At 50.6% G+C, this 17940-nt stretch overlaps 1 protein-coding gene across 5 annotated transcripts in view; it reads right to left on the reverse strand.

Moving 5' to 3' along the window:
- GRAMD1A (GRAM domain containing 1A) overlaps positions 1-17940 on the reverse strand; it is a 35057-nt gene that overhangs the window by 9808 nt on the left and 7309 nt on the right. For 2 of the 5 annotated variants that reach the window (XM_074306814.1, XM_074306813.1), the window contains exons 1-3: positions 16749-17047; positions 176-401; positions 11-31 (exon numbers count right to left, since the gene is read on the reverse strand). In XM_074306814.1, coding sequence (XP_074162915.1) covers positions 11-31; positions 176-401; positions 16749-17011 — 510 coding nt within the window. In that variant the 5' untranslated portion in view covers positions 17012-17047. Of the gene's footprint in view, positions 1-10; positions 32-175; positions 402-882; positions 1830-13812; positions 14016-16748; positions 17048-17940 lie in introns of those variants that run through there. The other 3 variants (XM_074306816.1, XM_074306815.1, XM_074306817.1) reach the window with 3 other exon arrangements.

Consider the following 17940-nt stretch of genomic DNA (forward strand, 5'->3'; position numbering starts at 1 on the left):
AGATACTTACACTGTACCAGCTCTGCATTTTCTGTAAGAAAAAAAGAGAAAAGACAAAGTAGGTACCACTCTGTCCTTCTCCCTTCCTTCTGTCTCTCCGGCCCCTCCCCTGCCTGCTCGCCCTCCGGCCTTCTCTGCCCATCACCCACCATGCGCCCCCCAGCCCTGCTCAGACCTTGCTATTTCTGATGAAGTTTCTGCTACTGAGTGACTGGGTTCCGGGGCTGCTCGCCCCTCCGCCTTTCTCCGAGGAGCTGTCCGAGCCCTTCTCTGACCCCTTCTCCACCATGGCTCCGGCGTCCTGCTCCGCAGGGGGGGACCGGTTTGGGGGCAGCAGCAGCAACCGCTTCCGAAGGGAAGGGGAGCTGCTGGGGGTGCTCCGGGCGGAGTGGGGGGCCGTGCTGAGGAAAAAAAAAAGGAAAATCAGATTGAGGGCTCTTTCCTGTCCTAAACCCCAGAGAAAGTACTCCACTCTGCAACCTGGGATCCGGGATGTGGTCCTGAGTGCCGAAGAAACTGGAGAAATAATCTGACACTGTTCCTTTTTATAAAACAATATTTATAAGACTGTAAAAGATCTTCCTTCGGGACAGCTCTGGGGAGGGACCCAGCAGCATGCCCTTTTACCAACAAGCATGTTGAGGCCAGAAAAGAGTAACTTGCCTGACATCCCACCGGTCAGCAGCCCAGCTGGTGGGCGACTCTGGCGCTTTAGATCGCCGTGGCCTCTCTGCATCAGGCCATACTGCCTCTGTGCAGCCTCCCCTGCACATCCCTTACCTCCCACCCCGTACCTGCGGGCCCTTTTCTCTCTGCCCTCTCTACCTCAGCACCCATGCTGTAACAACTCCTTTGTGGATCTGCTCTCCGCTTGGTCCTTACCAGTATTTCACACGGTCATCTGGGGCCTGGTCCATGTCTCCTCCATCAAACTCTAAGATCTGGGACTCCAGAGAGCAAGAGCCATCACTTAAATTGGGAATCGGGTCAAGGGCCCCAGTCAGGGCTCTGAACTACTTCATGCATCATCCCAAAGTATTCTACCCCTCCTATGGCTCCACACGACAGTCGTGCCAAGACATCCAAGTGTTCCACTATAATGAACTCTGAAGTTATTTCTTATCTTCTTCTCAGTCTCATTCTTCATCCTCCCCATGACCACAATCACCCCACGCCTTGATTCTTTCTCAGCTTCCATCCCTACATTATCCACACTCTCCTTCCTTCCCTATCTCAACCTCCTGCTCCCCTTCTCCTACAGCCGAGCTTTCCTTGTCGAGCCCTAACCATGCATCTGCCTCCTTAACTCTTACTCACGTGCTACAGAAGAGAATTCCTGTTACATAATCTCAGCTGGGCCCTTACCTATCCCGATCACCACAGCAGTTTTTCCAAGCCTTTCCATCCCTCCTCACGTCTTCCTTGGCACTTTACCCCCCAGCTGAAGACTGCCTCGTTCTCAAAAAAATGGGGTCATTTATGGAAAACTTCCTCCTCCTCCTCATCGCTCAGCCATCTTCCTCCACTCTCTCTCTTCGCCCTCCTCTCACTTGAAGATTGGCCCATCTTCTTGCCAAAACAAACCACTCGACAGGCATAAGTCATCCCATTCCATCCTGTCATCTCTGGCAGATGTCACCCCACTCATTAATCTTCCCTCTCCCTGTCTACTGGCTTTCACTGTCGCTGACAAACATGCCCATGTCTCCCCATCCTCAAAAAATAAATCTTCATTTTAAGCCATGTATCCCTGCTAACTATCAGACCACATCGCTCCTTCCTTTCACGGTTAAACTCCCAGAGAAAGTAAATTATAATAAAATATATCCTTTGCTTCCTGCCAGAAAGATGCTGAATTTAATGTGCAAAGAGACAAAAATCGGGGAGGTGGGGTGGTCACTGGGGGAATCTGAGTTTTGTTTGTTGGGTTTGGGTTTTTTTTTGCTCTTATTGTTTAGTGGGAGAGAGAAGGGGAAGGCCATATTTAAAATTCATTTTAAAATTCAAATACAAATAAGTAAATACTTAACCTCCCCCCCCCAAAAAAAAAACCACCTCTCCAATCAGTACTTCCTCCTCTCTTACTAGTTTCTAACCCTTCTTCAGTCTGGTCTCTGACGCTATCATTCAATTGAAAATATTTAAATATTCTCTCCAAAGTTACCAATGATCTCAATCCTTATCGCTCTTGACCTTTCAATGGGGTTGATTACTCTGTTCTCCTGGAGACTTTTTCCTCTACTTTTTCATGACATTACTCTCTCCTGGGTCTCCCCCATCATTCCCTCTTGGTTTCTTTTGCTGGATCTTACAAGTTGCACTCACACTTCGGCTCTCCCCTTAGTCCTCTTCTTCAATCCTATCTTGACCAATATTTTCATCAACTCTCACGGGTTTAATTATCATCTCCAGGCTGATGATTTCCAGAACTACTCACCCAGCCCTAAGATTTCTCTTCAACTCCAATCTCACATATCCAACTGCTTAGCGGACAAACGATAGCCCACCCAAAACTAAACATGTTCTAAATAACTCATTCCCTTTTCCATGAAACCTTCTTCCTTCTCGACTTCTTTATTACTGTTGATAACACCACTATCTTCTTAGTGATTTAAATGCTCACTTGTGTTTATCCCGTACATCCAATCCAAGCCAAGGCTCATCAATTCTACCTTTATACCTCTCCTTCAACACCATGACCGTATACCTGAATTACCGAAATGGTCCAAGGCTTGGTCTTCCCGCCACTAAACGCTCAGCCTCTACTCAGCTGTCAAACTGAACTTTCTAAAGCAGATTGGGCCTCCCCATTCAATCAATTTGTCTGACTCCCCATCACCTCCCAGATCATTTTTCTCCATCCTTCTCTTTCTGGACACTGGACATTTATTGGCTACCCCTTTCTTCTGGATATTAATGACACTGTCACCTCCTGAGTCTCCTTTACAATTTCTTTGTGGATTTCCTACCTTCTCTCCTCATGACCTATTATCAATTCTTAGGGGCTCAACCATCAACTCATATATTTATCTGCATACTGTCTCCCCCCATTAAATTGTAAGCTCCTTGAGGACAAGGACTCTTTTGCCTCTTTTTGTATCCCTAGTTTTAGCACATAGTAAGCACTTAATATTGACTGATTTTCATATAGATGACTCCAGAAGCAGCAAGATGGAGTACTGGACTTGGAATCAAGAACACATGGGTTTGACTCCTACCTCTGATATTTAGTAGTTTTGTGATCCTCTCTGGGACTCAGTTTCCAGATCTGCAAAATTTGGGGTTTGAACTCTGAGGTGAATCACTGCTTCTGCATCCTAGATATACTGCACCAGGCCTTAACTGCAGGCGATCATCACCAGCTGCCTGCTGGACATTCCCATCTAGATCCCCATGGTCATCTCAAACTCATGTCCAAACTAAAATTCCTCATCTAATTCCCTTCATCTTAAAACCTCTGCAGCTTCAGTCTCCCATAACTTTGGTGTCAGGAGTCCACCCAATGTGGCAGAGGTTCCTTTGCTTGTCCTGATGTTGTGCAGATACCAAGGGAGTACACACTTTATCTACAGATTTCTCCCTTGCTCTTGCCACACGACCAGCCCATTTTCTTTAGCAATGATGCTTTTTTTTTTTTTTAATATCACTTCCTTCACTCTCATTCTTTTTTTTTTTCCTTATTAGACCTTTGATTGTTATGTATGGGAATCCACTCACACCACCTAACATGCCCTTCTCTAACAGGCCTCTGAATTTTTAATTCTTTAGAGCTCATCTGTAGGGTCCCATAACCTACAGCTATATAACAGCAGCAGAAGAATATTGATCTTAAAAATAACGGGCTTCTGCTTTCATGGGAAAATCTGAGGATCATTAAAAAAAGAACTTTAGAATTTTTCAGTCCCTTTTCCTCCTGTTTAATTCTGGATTCAAATCACGGTCCATATGTATTCTGACGGAGAAATTCTCTAGATTATCTATCTAACTGAATATCATAGTCCGTACAAAGTACATTCTTCATTCACTTGGTTTCTTTTATATGAATGATTTGGCAAAACTTATTTAAGTAGACAAAGAGGCTCATGCAACCGCATGACACCATCTGCGACGGGAGCATTTGGAAAATCTCAGCCTCCCTATTAGCTTTGGATGCTGCCTAGATCTCCTCCAATGCAATGGCAAAACTTATGACTACCAAAAAATCTCAGCCCTTGTCAATCTCCCAGAGAGATGACTAAAAGAAAATCAATAACTACTGAGCTCTACTCCTACTGTTCCATCTTTATAAAATTAGACAAGATTAGAAGGAAACTGGTAGGCTTTTACAAGTGATATTGCAGAGTAGACCACATCTCTACCATCACACAAATGACTCAAGGGTGCAGAGAATACAAGACCTCCGTGGGTTTACTATTCCTAATTATGAAAAAGCATTTGATTTAAGAGAATGAGGATTTTCATGACTCTTCCCACAAAGACAGGCTCTATATCTTCATCAAAATGGTTCAAGATTACTTGAAAATTGGAATAACCAGCATAATCTTGTTCAAGGACTCTATGATGATGGAGTATCAGGTAAGAGCTAGCACGGGAGATTAGCAGATCACTACCCCATCATCAAATTTCCCTGTTTCTGTGGAGGCTCCCATCTGTCTCTCCAGGGATTCACACTCACACAAGCTGAGAATCATCCTGGACTTTTCACTCCCTCTCAATTCCCATAGCCAAAGAGTCACTACCTTCTGTTTATCTGACCTAACAATCTTCTCTCCATTCACACAACCACCCCCCTATTCAAGCTATTATTAAATCCTGATTGGACTACTGCAGTCATTTCTTAAGTGGTCCTCCTGCCTCCATTCTTTCCACTTGGGACAATCCAGCCTCCACACAGCTGCCCAACTGATATTTCTAAAGTCCTGATCATTTCATTGCTCAAGAACTTTAAGTGGCTCCCTATTGCTTCTGGGGAGAAAAAATAGAATCCTATTTGACACCTCACAGTATAACCAAACTCAAATTTATTTCACAGTTGACTCAAACTGATCCATGTGCCATTCCCTGAATATGAGCTTCCATTTTTTTCTTCTTAAACCTTTGCTTCTTGGAACACTTGATTCCCTGTAAGGTTTCTCTCTCAAGTGCCATTTCCTAAGAGGTCTTTTCTGATCCCCCTAATTGTTAGAGAGCCCTCCAAGCTATCATTTCATGTTTGTTTTGCATATATTCTATATTTAATGAAATTCATGTGGCTTCTCTCAATAAAACGTAAGTCCCTGAGAGAAAGGACTGTTTCATTTTTGACTTTTTGTAAATGTCTAACACACTAAATGCTTATTGAATTGAATGTAAATTTAAAGTGCTGAAGAGTACCAGAACTTAAGTAAAAGGCAATGACCAATATTTCCGTGGGTTTTGGTCTCTCCTTCCCTCTTTCACTATCTCAAGTCTCTTCATTTCTCCTCTCTCCATGTGTGTCTCTGGGCAAAGAAGTAGGAGACTATGGGGGTTTGAGGTGTACGCTGCCAGATATGGTCTCTGTGTCCACTGGTTTGGCTTCCCTGTTACCTCTTGTTTACAGAAGGAGTCTATGGGAGTCTGTTGCAATGATTGATGAAAAAACATCAATAGAGCCTTTTTTCTTTTAAGTGAGCAGGCAGCAGGAAATAAAAGGACTGGATTAGCAGGTCTATAAGTGCTCCCCTGGAACAATCTCAGAATTAGAGCAAGTCTCTTCCCTCTGAACCGGTTTGCTCATTTGTAAAATAAGGCCGAACCAGATGGCCTTAAGGCTCCTTCTGGATCCAGAACTAGGGTCCTAGGGGTGCTTCCTCATGGGCCTCCCAATTCCTGCCATTCTACTCTATTTTAAGCTAGGGGTGGGAGGAATTTGAACTCTCCACTGCAATTCTTTCTGAAGTGGTGCAACATAAAGGGAGAGAGAGGAGAAATAAAGAGATGAGAGACAAAGAAGGAGGAGGGGAGAGGAAAGGAAAGGAAGGGAAAAGAGAAGGGAAAGAAGGAGAGGGGAGGAAAGAGAAAGGGAAGGGAGAGATCATTTAATCACTTTAGAAAATAAGCTCCTTAAAGGCAAGGACTTGTCTTTTATCTTTAGTGCTTAGTTTGCCGCCCAGCAAATAATAAATGTTAATAAATATCTTTAGATTCACTTATTGTAGATTTAGCAAATCTTTTTGCAGAGCAATACAAATATGTTATCAAGTCATTCCTAGTGAAAGGCTAGCCCGAAGTCCTGGAGGAAAACCCTCAGGAGGGAGATGTTATTAGGCTGAGCCTGAGGGGACAGGAGGCAGGGAGAGCAGCTTTCCAGGTGGGGCAGGGGCAGGGGGCAGGGGCAGAGAGGGGGACTATGGGGATTTCAGAAATCACAGATAAATCCACAGATCATAGATATTATAGGCTTAAGAGATCATTTGCTTCAACTTTAGAGAAAAAAACAGAGGCTTCCCAGAAAATGGAAGTTAGCAGTGGGTGGTTTGGGATTTCAGGATCAGATTTGTGGCTGATTGCAGGGAACTTTCATTTCAGACCACCAAACACTGAAAACTCCACTGGGAGGAGAGTCCTTCGCCCTTCTTCTCTGTTCTGGATAATCTAATGATCTCATGTCACAATTTACCAAATTCCTCTCCTGGTATTTGAGGCCCTACCTTAACCTCTCCAGCTTCCTCTCCCCATATTCTCCCGCTCCCATAGAGCCCATCCACTGCAGGCCTGCTCCCACCATTCTCTAGGGATGCCCATTTCTGCCTGTAAAATACTGCCCAGCTTAAGTTCTGACCACTCTCCCCCAGCCCCATCCAGGAGTGATTTTTTTCTTTTAGAATCTCTTTTCCAATGAGTACACTAGATGGGGCAGTGAACAGAGCACGGGAACAGATACTTATTTGGGGATATGGTATACTTTTTCACTCCATTCATGAATCAATAAGCACTTTATAGGCACTTGCTGAGAAGGAAGAGAAAGCTTTCCACCCACTTCATGAATGAATGAAGAAGCACTTAGTAGGCACTTGTTGGGGAGGTGGGGGAACAGACTTTCCACTCAGCTCTTAAATGAATAAACACTTAGTAAGCACTTTTTTAGAGGAGACAGAAAGCCTTTCCTCCATCTCTACGTGTGCAGTCGGTCCCCACGCTTCAGCTCCCCTTAGAAACCTCAGTCCCTGCTCACTAGGTCTCTGGGCTCTCCTCAGTCTGTCCGGACCACTGATCTCAGATGGGTATGACTCTCCAAGGGAGGCTAGGTGGGGTACCACCTCCTCCAGGGCAGACCCTGCAGCCTCAAAAGCCTGCTACACAGTGCTAGGCACTAAAAAAAATGCTCCTCAGATTGGATCTGGAGCACAATGGTTCGTTTTATTATCACCACAGCTTAGGAAAGCAATTGGCTTACAGGAGACTTTCTTGTCCTCAGCCCATTGTCACATGAGAGCCATCTGAAAGGCCTTAGGGGTTTTAGTCTGGCTAAAAGTCCAGGAAACTTTCTTCAAATACTTTAGACTTAGGACATGGCGCACAGATTTAAGGGTCAGGTCATCAAATCCAGTCCTCTCATTTTTCAGATAAGGAAACTGAGTCCTGGAGAAGTCAGACAAGTCACACAGGTAATAAGGAAGATCTGTCCCTTGGGAAAAGGAACTGAGCAAAGCGGGGAATTTGCAGAGGCTGACTGAATTAGAACAGAACTAGTTGCTTCTGACTCCTCCTGATCCTTTTGGTGTTTTCTTGGCAAAAATACTGCCAGTGATTTACCATTTCCTTCTCCAGCTCATTTTACAGATGTGGAAACTGAGGCAAACAGGGTATAGCTGACTTGCCCAGGCTCACACGGCTAGGAAGTGTCCAAGGTCGGATTTAAACCCATGAAGATGAGTCTTTCTGACTTCAGGCTTGGAGTTTTATCCGCTGACCACCTAACTACCCAACATACAGCTGGCAGTTAACAGCTGCTTGATGGATCAGGGAGTCCAAGCCCTGGACTCATGGTCTAGTAGTGGGAAAGAAAGATTGCTACAGGAGAAAAAGGTCATTGAGTGAGGTATCTGTTACAAATCCTTCAATCAGGACCACCAGGACCCTCAGTTTCCTAATTTGTTATTTTGTTAGTATATCTCCTCTTTCTTCCTCTGAATCCCACCCCCGAGAATAACTACTTGGAGAGAGCTCTTTTCTGAAGCTGAGTCCTTCTCACACTAACCTTCCTGCCTGGTTTTCATCTTTTCTGATATGAACTAAAAAGGGTTCTTTGTCTTCTAGCCCAGTCAGACAATCAGTTCAACCCAACGGACATTTCTTAAGCACACACATATAAGATGAATACGTATATATGGGGATATGTGTATATAAGGAAAGGAGAAACAAGAGAGAGGACAGGACGGAGGGAGAGCGAGGAGAAAAAAGAGAAAAAAAAGGAGAGATAAAAGGAGACAAAGAGAGTCAGAGATGAAAGAAATAAAAGAGAAAAGAAGAAACAGGAAGAGAGAGAAAGGGGAGAGGGCGAGGAAAAGAAAGAAACAAAGATAAAGGAGTTACAAAATAATTGGGAGAAGTGGATCACTAAGAATTGGGGCATCAGAAAGAGCCCCATATATAAGGCAATGCCTGAATGCACACAAGGGGCTGGGCACTCCAGAAGGCAGAGGTGATGGAGGAGATGGGAGAAAGCCCGGGGAAGGACAAAGTAGGAGACGAAGGCTTACGTACAAGGAAGAACAAGCAGATCAGTGTGGAGGGAGCTGTGCAGGGGGAGGGAAAGGGAAGAGCAATATGAAATAAATCAAAAAAGATGGGCTGGGGCCAGAATCAGAAAGGCAATAACTGTCCGGAAAAAGAATCTGTTATTTATTTAGGGCCATAGGGAGCCACTGAAATTCTTGAGTAGGGAAGTGCCGTGCTTAAGGAATAAGCAGAATATAAAGAAGGTCTTAATAAATCAACAGGGAAAATGAGAGGTGGGGAGAACACTCGTCCCAGAGAAGTGGCCCTGCTACGAAAGAGCTCAGAGCAAGTGACTCTACCTTCCTTAGTCCCAGTTTCCTTCTTTGTGAAACAGGATTAAAACTACCGGGCTGTTGCAAGGACAAAGTCAAGGCACATGAGATGCTTTGTAAACCTTCTGCTGTGTAAATCTAAGCTTTTATCAGGGCAGAAATTCAAACTATTATTTGTTTACTTTGGGCCAGAATTTAAAAATTGTTATTTATTTATTTTGGCCTGATCTCTGGGTAATATCAGGGGTGTAGTGGTAGCATGAGATAAGGAGACTCCAGTCCGTGCCTTCGAGAGCTGCTGGGACACTGGGGAAGGGACTAGGCAGAGGCCTTTGTGCCAGGCACTGTGCAAAGATCTAATTAGAGCTAAGGCCTTCAAGTGACTTGCATACAGCCCCTGTATACATGCAGCCACCTACTGGATGATGGGCTCCACCTCTCCATCTCCCTTCCCCTAACTGACCACCAGTCAGTCAGTTCCCAAGCGCATCAGGTCTGCAGCTCTCCTGCCTCGGGCCGCTTCTCCCTTCCCATTTGGTTTCCACTCCATGACAAGGTGGTTTTGCTAAATTGCTAGTCCGACCGTGTCACTCCGGCCCACTCCCTTCTAGAAGCTCCAGGGACGGGGACCTAACTCCAGAACCTCAACTGTTCTGTGTACCTGCACCTCTAGAAAGCTCTTTATTTCTTTTCCTTCCTAAAAACTCAACTCAAGCGCTTCCATGCCTTTTATTTACCTCCCCCCCCAGTCCCAGCTGCTCCTTCTCTAAAGTTACCTCCTATCAGCTCCTTATGTCTGTGTGTGAGGAGGGTGGGGGACGGATTCCTTCTCCCCCATTGGAAAGTAAGCTCCCTGAGGACAGGGGCTATTTCCTTCTGGCCTAGTATTATCCACAGACTAATAAGGTGCTTAATAAGTGCTGATTGTCTGACCCAGAAAGCTTTCTCCAGTTGATACTCGGCTTATGTCTTCAGCATTATTACAAATTATTCCCTTTCGTATGCTTTTTAAACTAACCAAACTGACCTGTGCTGGATCTGATTTGAGACCCAAGTTCAAATCCCACCACAGATACTCCGGGCAAATCATTTTTTTCCTTATTGGCAAAATTACGTTAATAAAAGCAACTATCCCCAAGTTGTTGTGCTGATCAGATAAGATTAGCTTGATAAAGTGCTTAGAATACAGTAGGCACTAAATTAATGTTTGCTCCTTTCCCTTTACTCTTTCTCCCTTCTCCAAGCTTCTACACTGGCCAGTTCCTGATGGGATTGCTTTTCCTACTTAAAAGGATTTTTCTACCCCCACCCCCAGCCCAGAATCCTTAGCTTTCTTTAAACAACACTTCTTACCTGAGGTTTTTATGATTCCTCCCTCACTCAAAACTATCCTGGATTTATGTAATTTATGAAATGATTTTGTGCACTTGTGTGTGTGCACGTGTCGGTCTCTCCTGTATGGCTGAGGAGACAAACTGCTCCATCTTTGTATGCCCTGGCACAGGACCCGGTATGCAGACGGTACTTAATACCTGCTGGTAAATTGACTCCTGACTCCCTGCTCTCTGCCCCCTATGTTGTCCTGCTGATAATAACAATGACTGCTGGTGATTATTATTATTAAACTCTGGGGCGCTACGGACTGAAGGAACATGGGGTTTGTGCTCCACAAGGCAATGAGGCGCGTCACCTGGCCATTGTGGAGGGTCACACATCCGGCCTCCACGTCAGTCTGTCTAAAACAGTGCTGAGCATCCATGGAGCAGTGTTCCAGGGCCAAGGCTGAAGCTCCTCTGTACCACTCTGGGCTGGACTCGGCACTCAAGGCCTCCACAACAGCCTCTAACCTACCAGCCTTAAGTCTCTCTCACACACACACACTCACATACACACAGACAGACACACACAATCACACACACACACACACTCACATACACACAGACACACACACACTCACACATACACCAGACACACACACACTCACATACACAGACACACACACACTCACATACACAGACACACACACACTCACACATACACCAGACACACACACACTCACATACACACAGACAGACACACACACACAATCACACACACTCACTCACACAACAGACACACACACTCACATACACAGACACACACACAATCACACACACTCACTCACACACACTCATACACACACACACACTCACTCACACAACACAGACACACACATACTCACATACACAGACACACACACTCACACATACACCACAGACACACACACACACACACTCACTCACACACACTCATACACACACACACACTCACTCACACAACACAGACACACACACACTCACATACACAGACACACACACACACTCACACATACACCAGACACACACACACTCACATACACACAGACAGACACACACACACACAATCACACATACTCACACACACACTCACATACACACAATCACACATACACACACTCACATACACAGACACACACACTCACATACACACAGACAGACACACACACAATCACACATACTCACACACATACACACACAACACAGACACACACACACTCACATACACAGACACACACACACACTCACACATACACCAGACACACACACACTCACATACACACAGACAGACACACACACACACAATCACACATACACACACACTCACATACACACAATCACACATACACACACTCACATACACAGACACACACACTCACATACACACAGACAGACACACACACAATCACACATACTCACACACATACACACACAACACAGACACACACACACTCACATACACAGACACACACACACACTCACACATACACCAGACACACACACACTCACATACACACAGACAGACACACACACACACACAATCACACATACACACACACTCACATACACACAATCACACATACACACACTCACATACACAGACACACACACTCACATACACACAGACAGACACACACACAATCACACATACTCACACACATACACACACAACACAGACACACACATACTCACATACACAGACACACACACTCACACATACACCACAGACACACACACACACAATCACACACACTCACTCACACACACTCATACACACTCACTCACACAACACAGACACACTCACTCACATACACAATCACACACACTCACTCACACACTCACACTCACTCACACAACACAGACACACACACACTCAGACACACTCACTCACATACACACAGACAATCACACACACACTCACACACTCACACACACTCACTCACACAACAGACACACACATACTCACATACACAGACACACACACTCACACATACACCACAGACACACACACACACAATCACACACACTCACTCACACACACTCATACACACTCACTCACACAACACAGACACACTCACTCACATACACAATCACACACACTCACTCACACACTCACACTCACTCACACAACACAGACACACACACTCAGACACACTCACTCACATACACACACACACACTCACACACTCACTCAGTCCCTTCTGTGACACAGCTTATTCCCGGACCAGTGCTTCCCCTTCTCCTTCCTTTACTTCCCAAACTTGCCCAGGCTCAGGACCCTCCTAGGACAGTCCTTCACTGCCCTGGGCTCTCCATTCCCTGACCTCTTGACTTCTGGCCTGGTTGGGCAATAGGCTGTATTTTGTCCTTTTTTTGTCGTCCTCTAGACCAGAAGAGCCCTCCCAGGGCAGCGGCAGGCTATGTGCTCCCATCTCCGGGCTAGCTAGGAGGCAGCTAGGAGGTGGGTCCGGAGGCGGCCCAGGGCCTCTGACACCGGCCGGGTTTCCCTCGGGGCCGGCGGGGGAGGGGGAGGGGGCCTCTCCGGGCCGGCTCAGGGGCTGAGAGCAGCCTCTCATCGGAGGCATTCCGTCCCCACTGCCCTGGGGAAGAGGGGAGAAGGGCCTGGGCCTCACAGCGGCAGGAGAGGGGCTTCCCGGCCTGCAGGGAGCTGGGGCCCAGAGAGGGGCCTGGGAAATAAAAGGGGAAGGAGCCCCGGCCCGGCTTCCTCCCCGCTTCCTGTGGTAGGACTCCCCGGGCCCGGAGTCACAGGTACCTCCGGGCCCCGCCGGCCAACTTCGCACACTGGGGCCGGGCCTGGGGAAGGTGCTACAGCGGGAGGGGCAGCCCCGCCTGGCAGAGGATACTGTCCGCGCGGACGGCCTCCTTCCTCCCCGCGCCCATCCCGGGGCAAGGACGCGGGGAGACCGACCCCAGACGGGGGCGGCCACATCTGCAGGCCGGGGGACCCCAATCACGGCCCCGGGGGCGGACACTCCCGAGCCCCCTCCCCAGGCCTCCTTCCCCTCTTCTCCCCCGGCCCCCGCCCGCCCCGGGCTTCCCCGCAGGGCCGAGGACACGGACCCGACGGGGGCTCTCCTCCGCCCCTTCTCCACAACGAAAAGCCCCCGGCCCCCTCTCCAGCTGCCCCCTCTCCAGCTGCTCCCCCCACCAGCTGCTCCCCTCCCCCACGGGCTCTGACAGCAGTCTCAGCTCCTAATCCTCCATTCTCCCCCCCCCAAACAAACCGTCCCCCCGCCCCTCCCTCCCCGCCCGCGGGCTCGGCTCCCCGAAAAGGCCCGCTCCCTCGGGACTCCCCCACCTCTCCCAGACATCGCGCCACAGGTCCCTCCTCCCCATTCCTCACCGCGCCCCCTAGGCCCTGCCCCCCGCCCCTCCATCCCCGGCACCCCCATGCCCCCCCGCCCCCGCCCCACCATCCTTACTCAAACATAGCACGGAGCGGCCGGGCCGGGCGGGGCTCCTGGGCGCGGGGACTGGGGGGCCCGGGCCGGGGTGGGAGCGGGACGGGACGGGAGGGGGACGGGACGCCCGGGCTGGGAGGGCTCCGAGCCCCGCGGCCCCGGGGAAGGGGAATCGGCGCCCCGCTTCCTCCGCCGCCCGCCCTCCCTCCCGGCAGCACAAAAGGCCGCGGAGCCGGCGGCGGCTACACCCCCCCAGCGTCACCGACCCCCCCCCTCCTCCCTCCCCCTCCTCCTTCTCCTCCTCCTCCTCCTCGCGTCACCAGCCCCGCCCCCGCGGCCCCACGGCGGGGAAGGGCCGGGCGCTCTTCTCCGGGCTGGACACCTGGGGCCCGGGGAAGAGGGGGTCGGGCCTGGCCGGAACGGGGGCGCCCTCCCCGCGCCCCCCTCCCCGCTGGGCGCCGGACCGGAAATGGGGGGGCGAAGGGAAACGGGGGGCAGGAAGGGGGAGGGGAGACCCACCCCCGCCCCCCAGTCAGTCCTTTTCACAGCAGTCGTCCTGCGTGTGTGTGTGCGCGCGTATCCCTGTGTGTGTGCGCGCGTATCCCTGTGTGTGTGCGTGTGTATATGTGTGTGTGTCCCCGTGTGTGTGTATGTGTGTGCGCGTGTCCCCGTGTGTGTCCCTGCGGATGCCCCTCCTGCCGGCTCTGCCTCCGTCCTGACAGCTTCTCTCCGAGGATCCCCGTCCTCCTCCGCCTTTGTCCGTCTCCGGCTTCCGCTGCACTTGCTACGACCCCTCCCCAGCTCCCCCAGGGGTCTCCTTTGTCTTTCTGGCTCTCCTTCCTGGGGGGCTCTCTCCCTCTGCCTTCTGTCTCTGTCTCTGTGTTTCTGTCTCCTCTGCCCCTACCCCCCCAGCCCCACTCCGTGTCTTTTGGTCTCTCTGTTCCTCCTAACTTCTGGGTCTCTCCTGCTGAGTTCTGGAAACTCTCCCTTTCTCCATCTGTCTCTGTCTGCCCCTGCCCGTCTCTGCCTCTGTGTCTCCTGTCTCTGTGTCTCTGTTTCTGTGCCTCTGCCTGTCTCTGTGTCTCCTCCTGTCTCTGTCTCTGTGTCTCCTCCTGTCTCTGTGTCTCTGCCTGTCTCTGTGTCTCTGTCTCTGTGTCTCTGCCTGTCTCTGTGTCTCCTCCTGTCTCTGTCTCTGTCTCCTCCTGTCTCTGTCTCTGTGTCTCCTCCTGTCTCTGTGTCTGTTTCTGTGTCTCTGCCTGTCTCTGTGTCTCCTCCTGTCTCTGTGTCTCTGCCTGTCTCTGTGTCTCCTCCTGTCTCTGTCTCTGTGTCTCCTCCTGTCTCTGTGTCTCCTCCTGTCTCTGTGTCTCTGTCTGTTTCTGTCTGTCTCTCTGTCTCCTCCTGTCTCTGTCTCTATCTCTCTGTCTCCTCCTGTCTCTGTCTCTGTGTCTCCTCCTGTCTCTGTCTCTGTGTCTCTGCCTGTCTCTGTCTTTGTGTCTCTGCCTGTCTCTGTCTCTGTCTCTCTGTCTCCTCCTGTCTCTGTCTCTATCTCTCTGTCTCCTCCTGTCTCTGTCTGTCTCTGTCTCTGTGTCTCTGCTTGTCTCTGTCTCTTTCTGTCTGTCTCTGTCTCTGCCTGTCTCTGTCTCTGTCTCTCTGTCTCCTCCTGTCTCTGTGTCTCTGCCTGTCTCTGTGTCTCTGTTTCTGTGTCTCTGCCTGTCTCTGTGTCTCCTCCTGTCTCTGTCTCTGTGTCTCCTCCTGTCTCTGTGTCTGTTTCTGTGTCTCTGCCTGTCTCTGTGTCTCCTCCTGTCTCTGTGTCTCTGTTTCTGTGTCTCTGCCTGTCTCTGTGTCTCCTCCTGTCTCTGTCTCTGTGTCTCCTCCTGTCTCTGTGTCTCTGCCTGTCTCTGTGTCTCTGTTTCTGTGTCTCTGCCTGTCTCTGTGTCTCCTCCTGTCTCTGTCTCTGTGTCTCCTCCTGTCTCTGTCTCTATGTCTCCTCCTGTCTCTGTGTCTCTGCCTGTCTCTGTCTCCTCCTGTCTCTGTCTCTATCTCTCTGTCTCCTCCTGTCTCTGCCTGTCTCTGTCTCTGTGTCTCTGCCTGTCTCTGTCTCTGTCTCTCTGTCTCCTCCTGTCTCTGTCTGTCTCTGTCTCTGTGTCTCTGCCTGTCTCTGTCTCTTTCTCTCTGTCTGTCTCTGTCTCTGCCTGTCTCTGTCTCTGTCTCTCTGTCTCCTCCTGTCTCTGTCTCTGTGTCTCCTCCTGTCTGTCTCTGTGTCTCTGCCTGTCTCTGTCTCTGTGTCTCTGCCTGTCTCTGTCTCTGTCTCTCTGTCTCCTCCTGTCTCTGTCTCTATCTCTGTGTCTCCTCCTGTCTCTGTCTCCTCCTGTCTCTGTGTCTGTGTCTCTGCCTGTCTCTGTCTCTATCTCTCTGTCTCCTCCTGTCTGTCTGTCTCTGTGTCTGTGTCTCTGCCTGTCTCTGTCTCTTTCTCTCTGTCTGTCTCTGTCTCTGTCTCTCTGTCTCCTCCTGTCTCTGTCTGTCTCTGTCTCTGTGTCTCCTCCTGTCTCTGTGTCTCTGTCTCTGTCTCTGTGTCTCTGCCTGTCTCTGTCTCTTTCTCTCTGTCTCTGTCTCTGCCTGTCTCTGTGTCTCTGCCTGTCTCTGTCTCCTCCTGTCTCTGTCTCTATCTCTCTGTCTCCTCCTGTCTCTGCCTGTCTCTGTCTCTGTGTCTCTGCCTGTCTCTGTCTCTGTCTCTCTGTCTCCTCCTGTCTCTGTCTGTCTCTGTCTCTGTGTCTCTGCCTGTCTCTGTCTCTTTCTCTCTGTCTGTCTCTGTCTCTGCCTGTCTCTGTCTCTGTCTCTCTGTCTCCTCCTGTCTCTGTCTCTGTCTCTGTTCTCGGGCGGACTCCCTCGGTGGAGATCCACCCCTGCCCCCCCCCTTGGCTGCAGTGGGACGCGCTGCGAGCCCTCCCCAGGCTGACCTTTCCCCGGGGTCTGTGTCGGGGCTCCTGGGCCTGCGCGGGCGCCGGGGTGGGGGGGTGCACCGGGGTCCTTCCCCTTCGCTGGAGGGCGTGACCTGGATGGTGGGCAGAGGCAGCAGCTCCCGGCGCGCCCGGGCCCTCCCCTCTGCCTCCCCGGCACCACGCCCCCTCGGGCGCTGCTCTGCCGGGCTTGGGGGCCTCGAGGGGGCCTCTGTCTCTCCCAGCAAGGGCACCCAGGGCAGCAAGGGCAGGAGGTCTTCCATGGAGGGAGGCCGGGGGGAGCCTCTGCCGTCTGTGGCCTCCAGCGGGAAGGCTGAGGAGAGAAGAGGAAGTTCCGGGCCGGTTGGGCTTCATGGGGGAGACAAGCCCACCTCACTCTCTGCCTCCGAGAAGGAAAGGGGCTTCCCAAACTTCCCCTTATTCCAGCCCAGGGAGCCCGAGGCAGCGCGGGTACCCCGAAGGGGGAGTCCGCAAGACAGGTTCCCCGGGACAAGCTAATGACCCACGGCCGATGTCGTGGGCTCCGAAGTAAGCGGTGGGGCTCGGTGTGCTCCTCCTCCCCGCCCTGGGCCAGCGTCTCCCTGGGCCCCTCCTCTGCAGCAGCTCCCCCCACCGCGCCCTCCTGGGCCCGAGCTGTCCCGTTACTCTGCCGCCCCAGAGGTGCTCCGGGCGGAGGGGACACAGACTAACGGAGCAGGCCGGGCTAACTGTCACAGCCGGACGGGCCGTCCCGCCTCTGTTTGCTTAGTCAGTCCTGCAGCAAACACTGGGACTTTCTCACAGCTGCCTGCCCGCTAGCTCTGGGCAGCCCGGGAGCCACAGCAGGGAAGGGGACAACCTCACCGCTTTTATCCGGGGGTTTCTCGGGCTGGGGGTGGGGCTGTTTATGAATCCAGAAGTCTCTGGCTAAGGGGAGGCCCAGGCTTGTGGGTTTCTGAGGCTGAAGCCCAGGAGGGCATGGAATGGGCCAGAACGCTTCTCCCTGCACCCGCCCACCCCAGGGTCTCCTGCCACCTCCGCTCCCCCAAGGGGAGGCTCCTCCTGACCTTTGTTCTCACAGGGCCTGGGTCCCGCAGCTCTCCAGTACAGAGAGGAAGAGGGAGACAAGTTCCCCCGTCCATGCATCAGGGAGGGAATCTTTGGCATTAGGACCGGGTGACCTTGAAGGCCCGGAAGAACTTCTCTGGGGTCG

The sequence above is a fragment of the Sminthopsis crassicaudata genome, chromosome 3, assembly GCF_048593235.1.
Source record: "Sminthopsis crassicaudata isolate SCR6 chromosome 3, ASM4859323v1, whole genome shotgun sequence".
NCBI classification, from domain to species: Eukaryota; Metazoa; Chordata; class Mammalia; order Dasyuromorphia; family Dasyuridae; genus Sminthopsis; species Sminthopsis crassicaudata.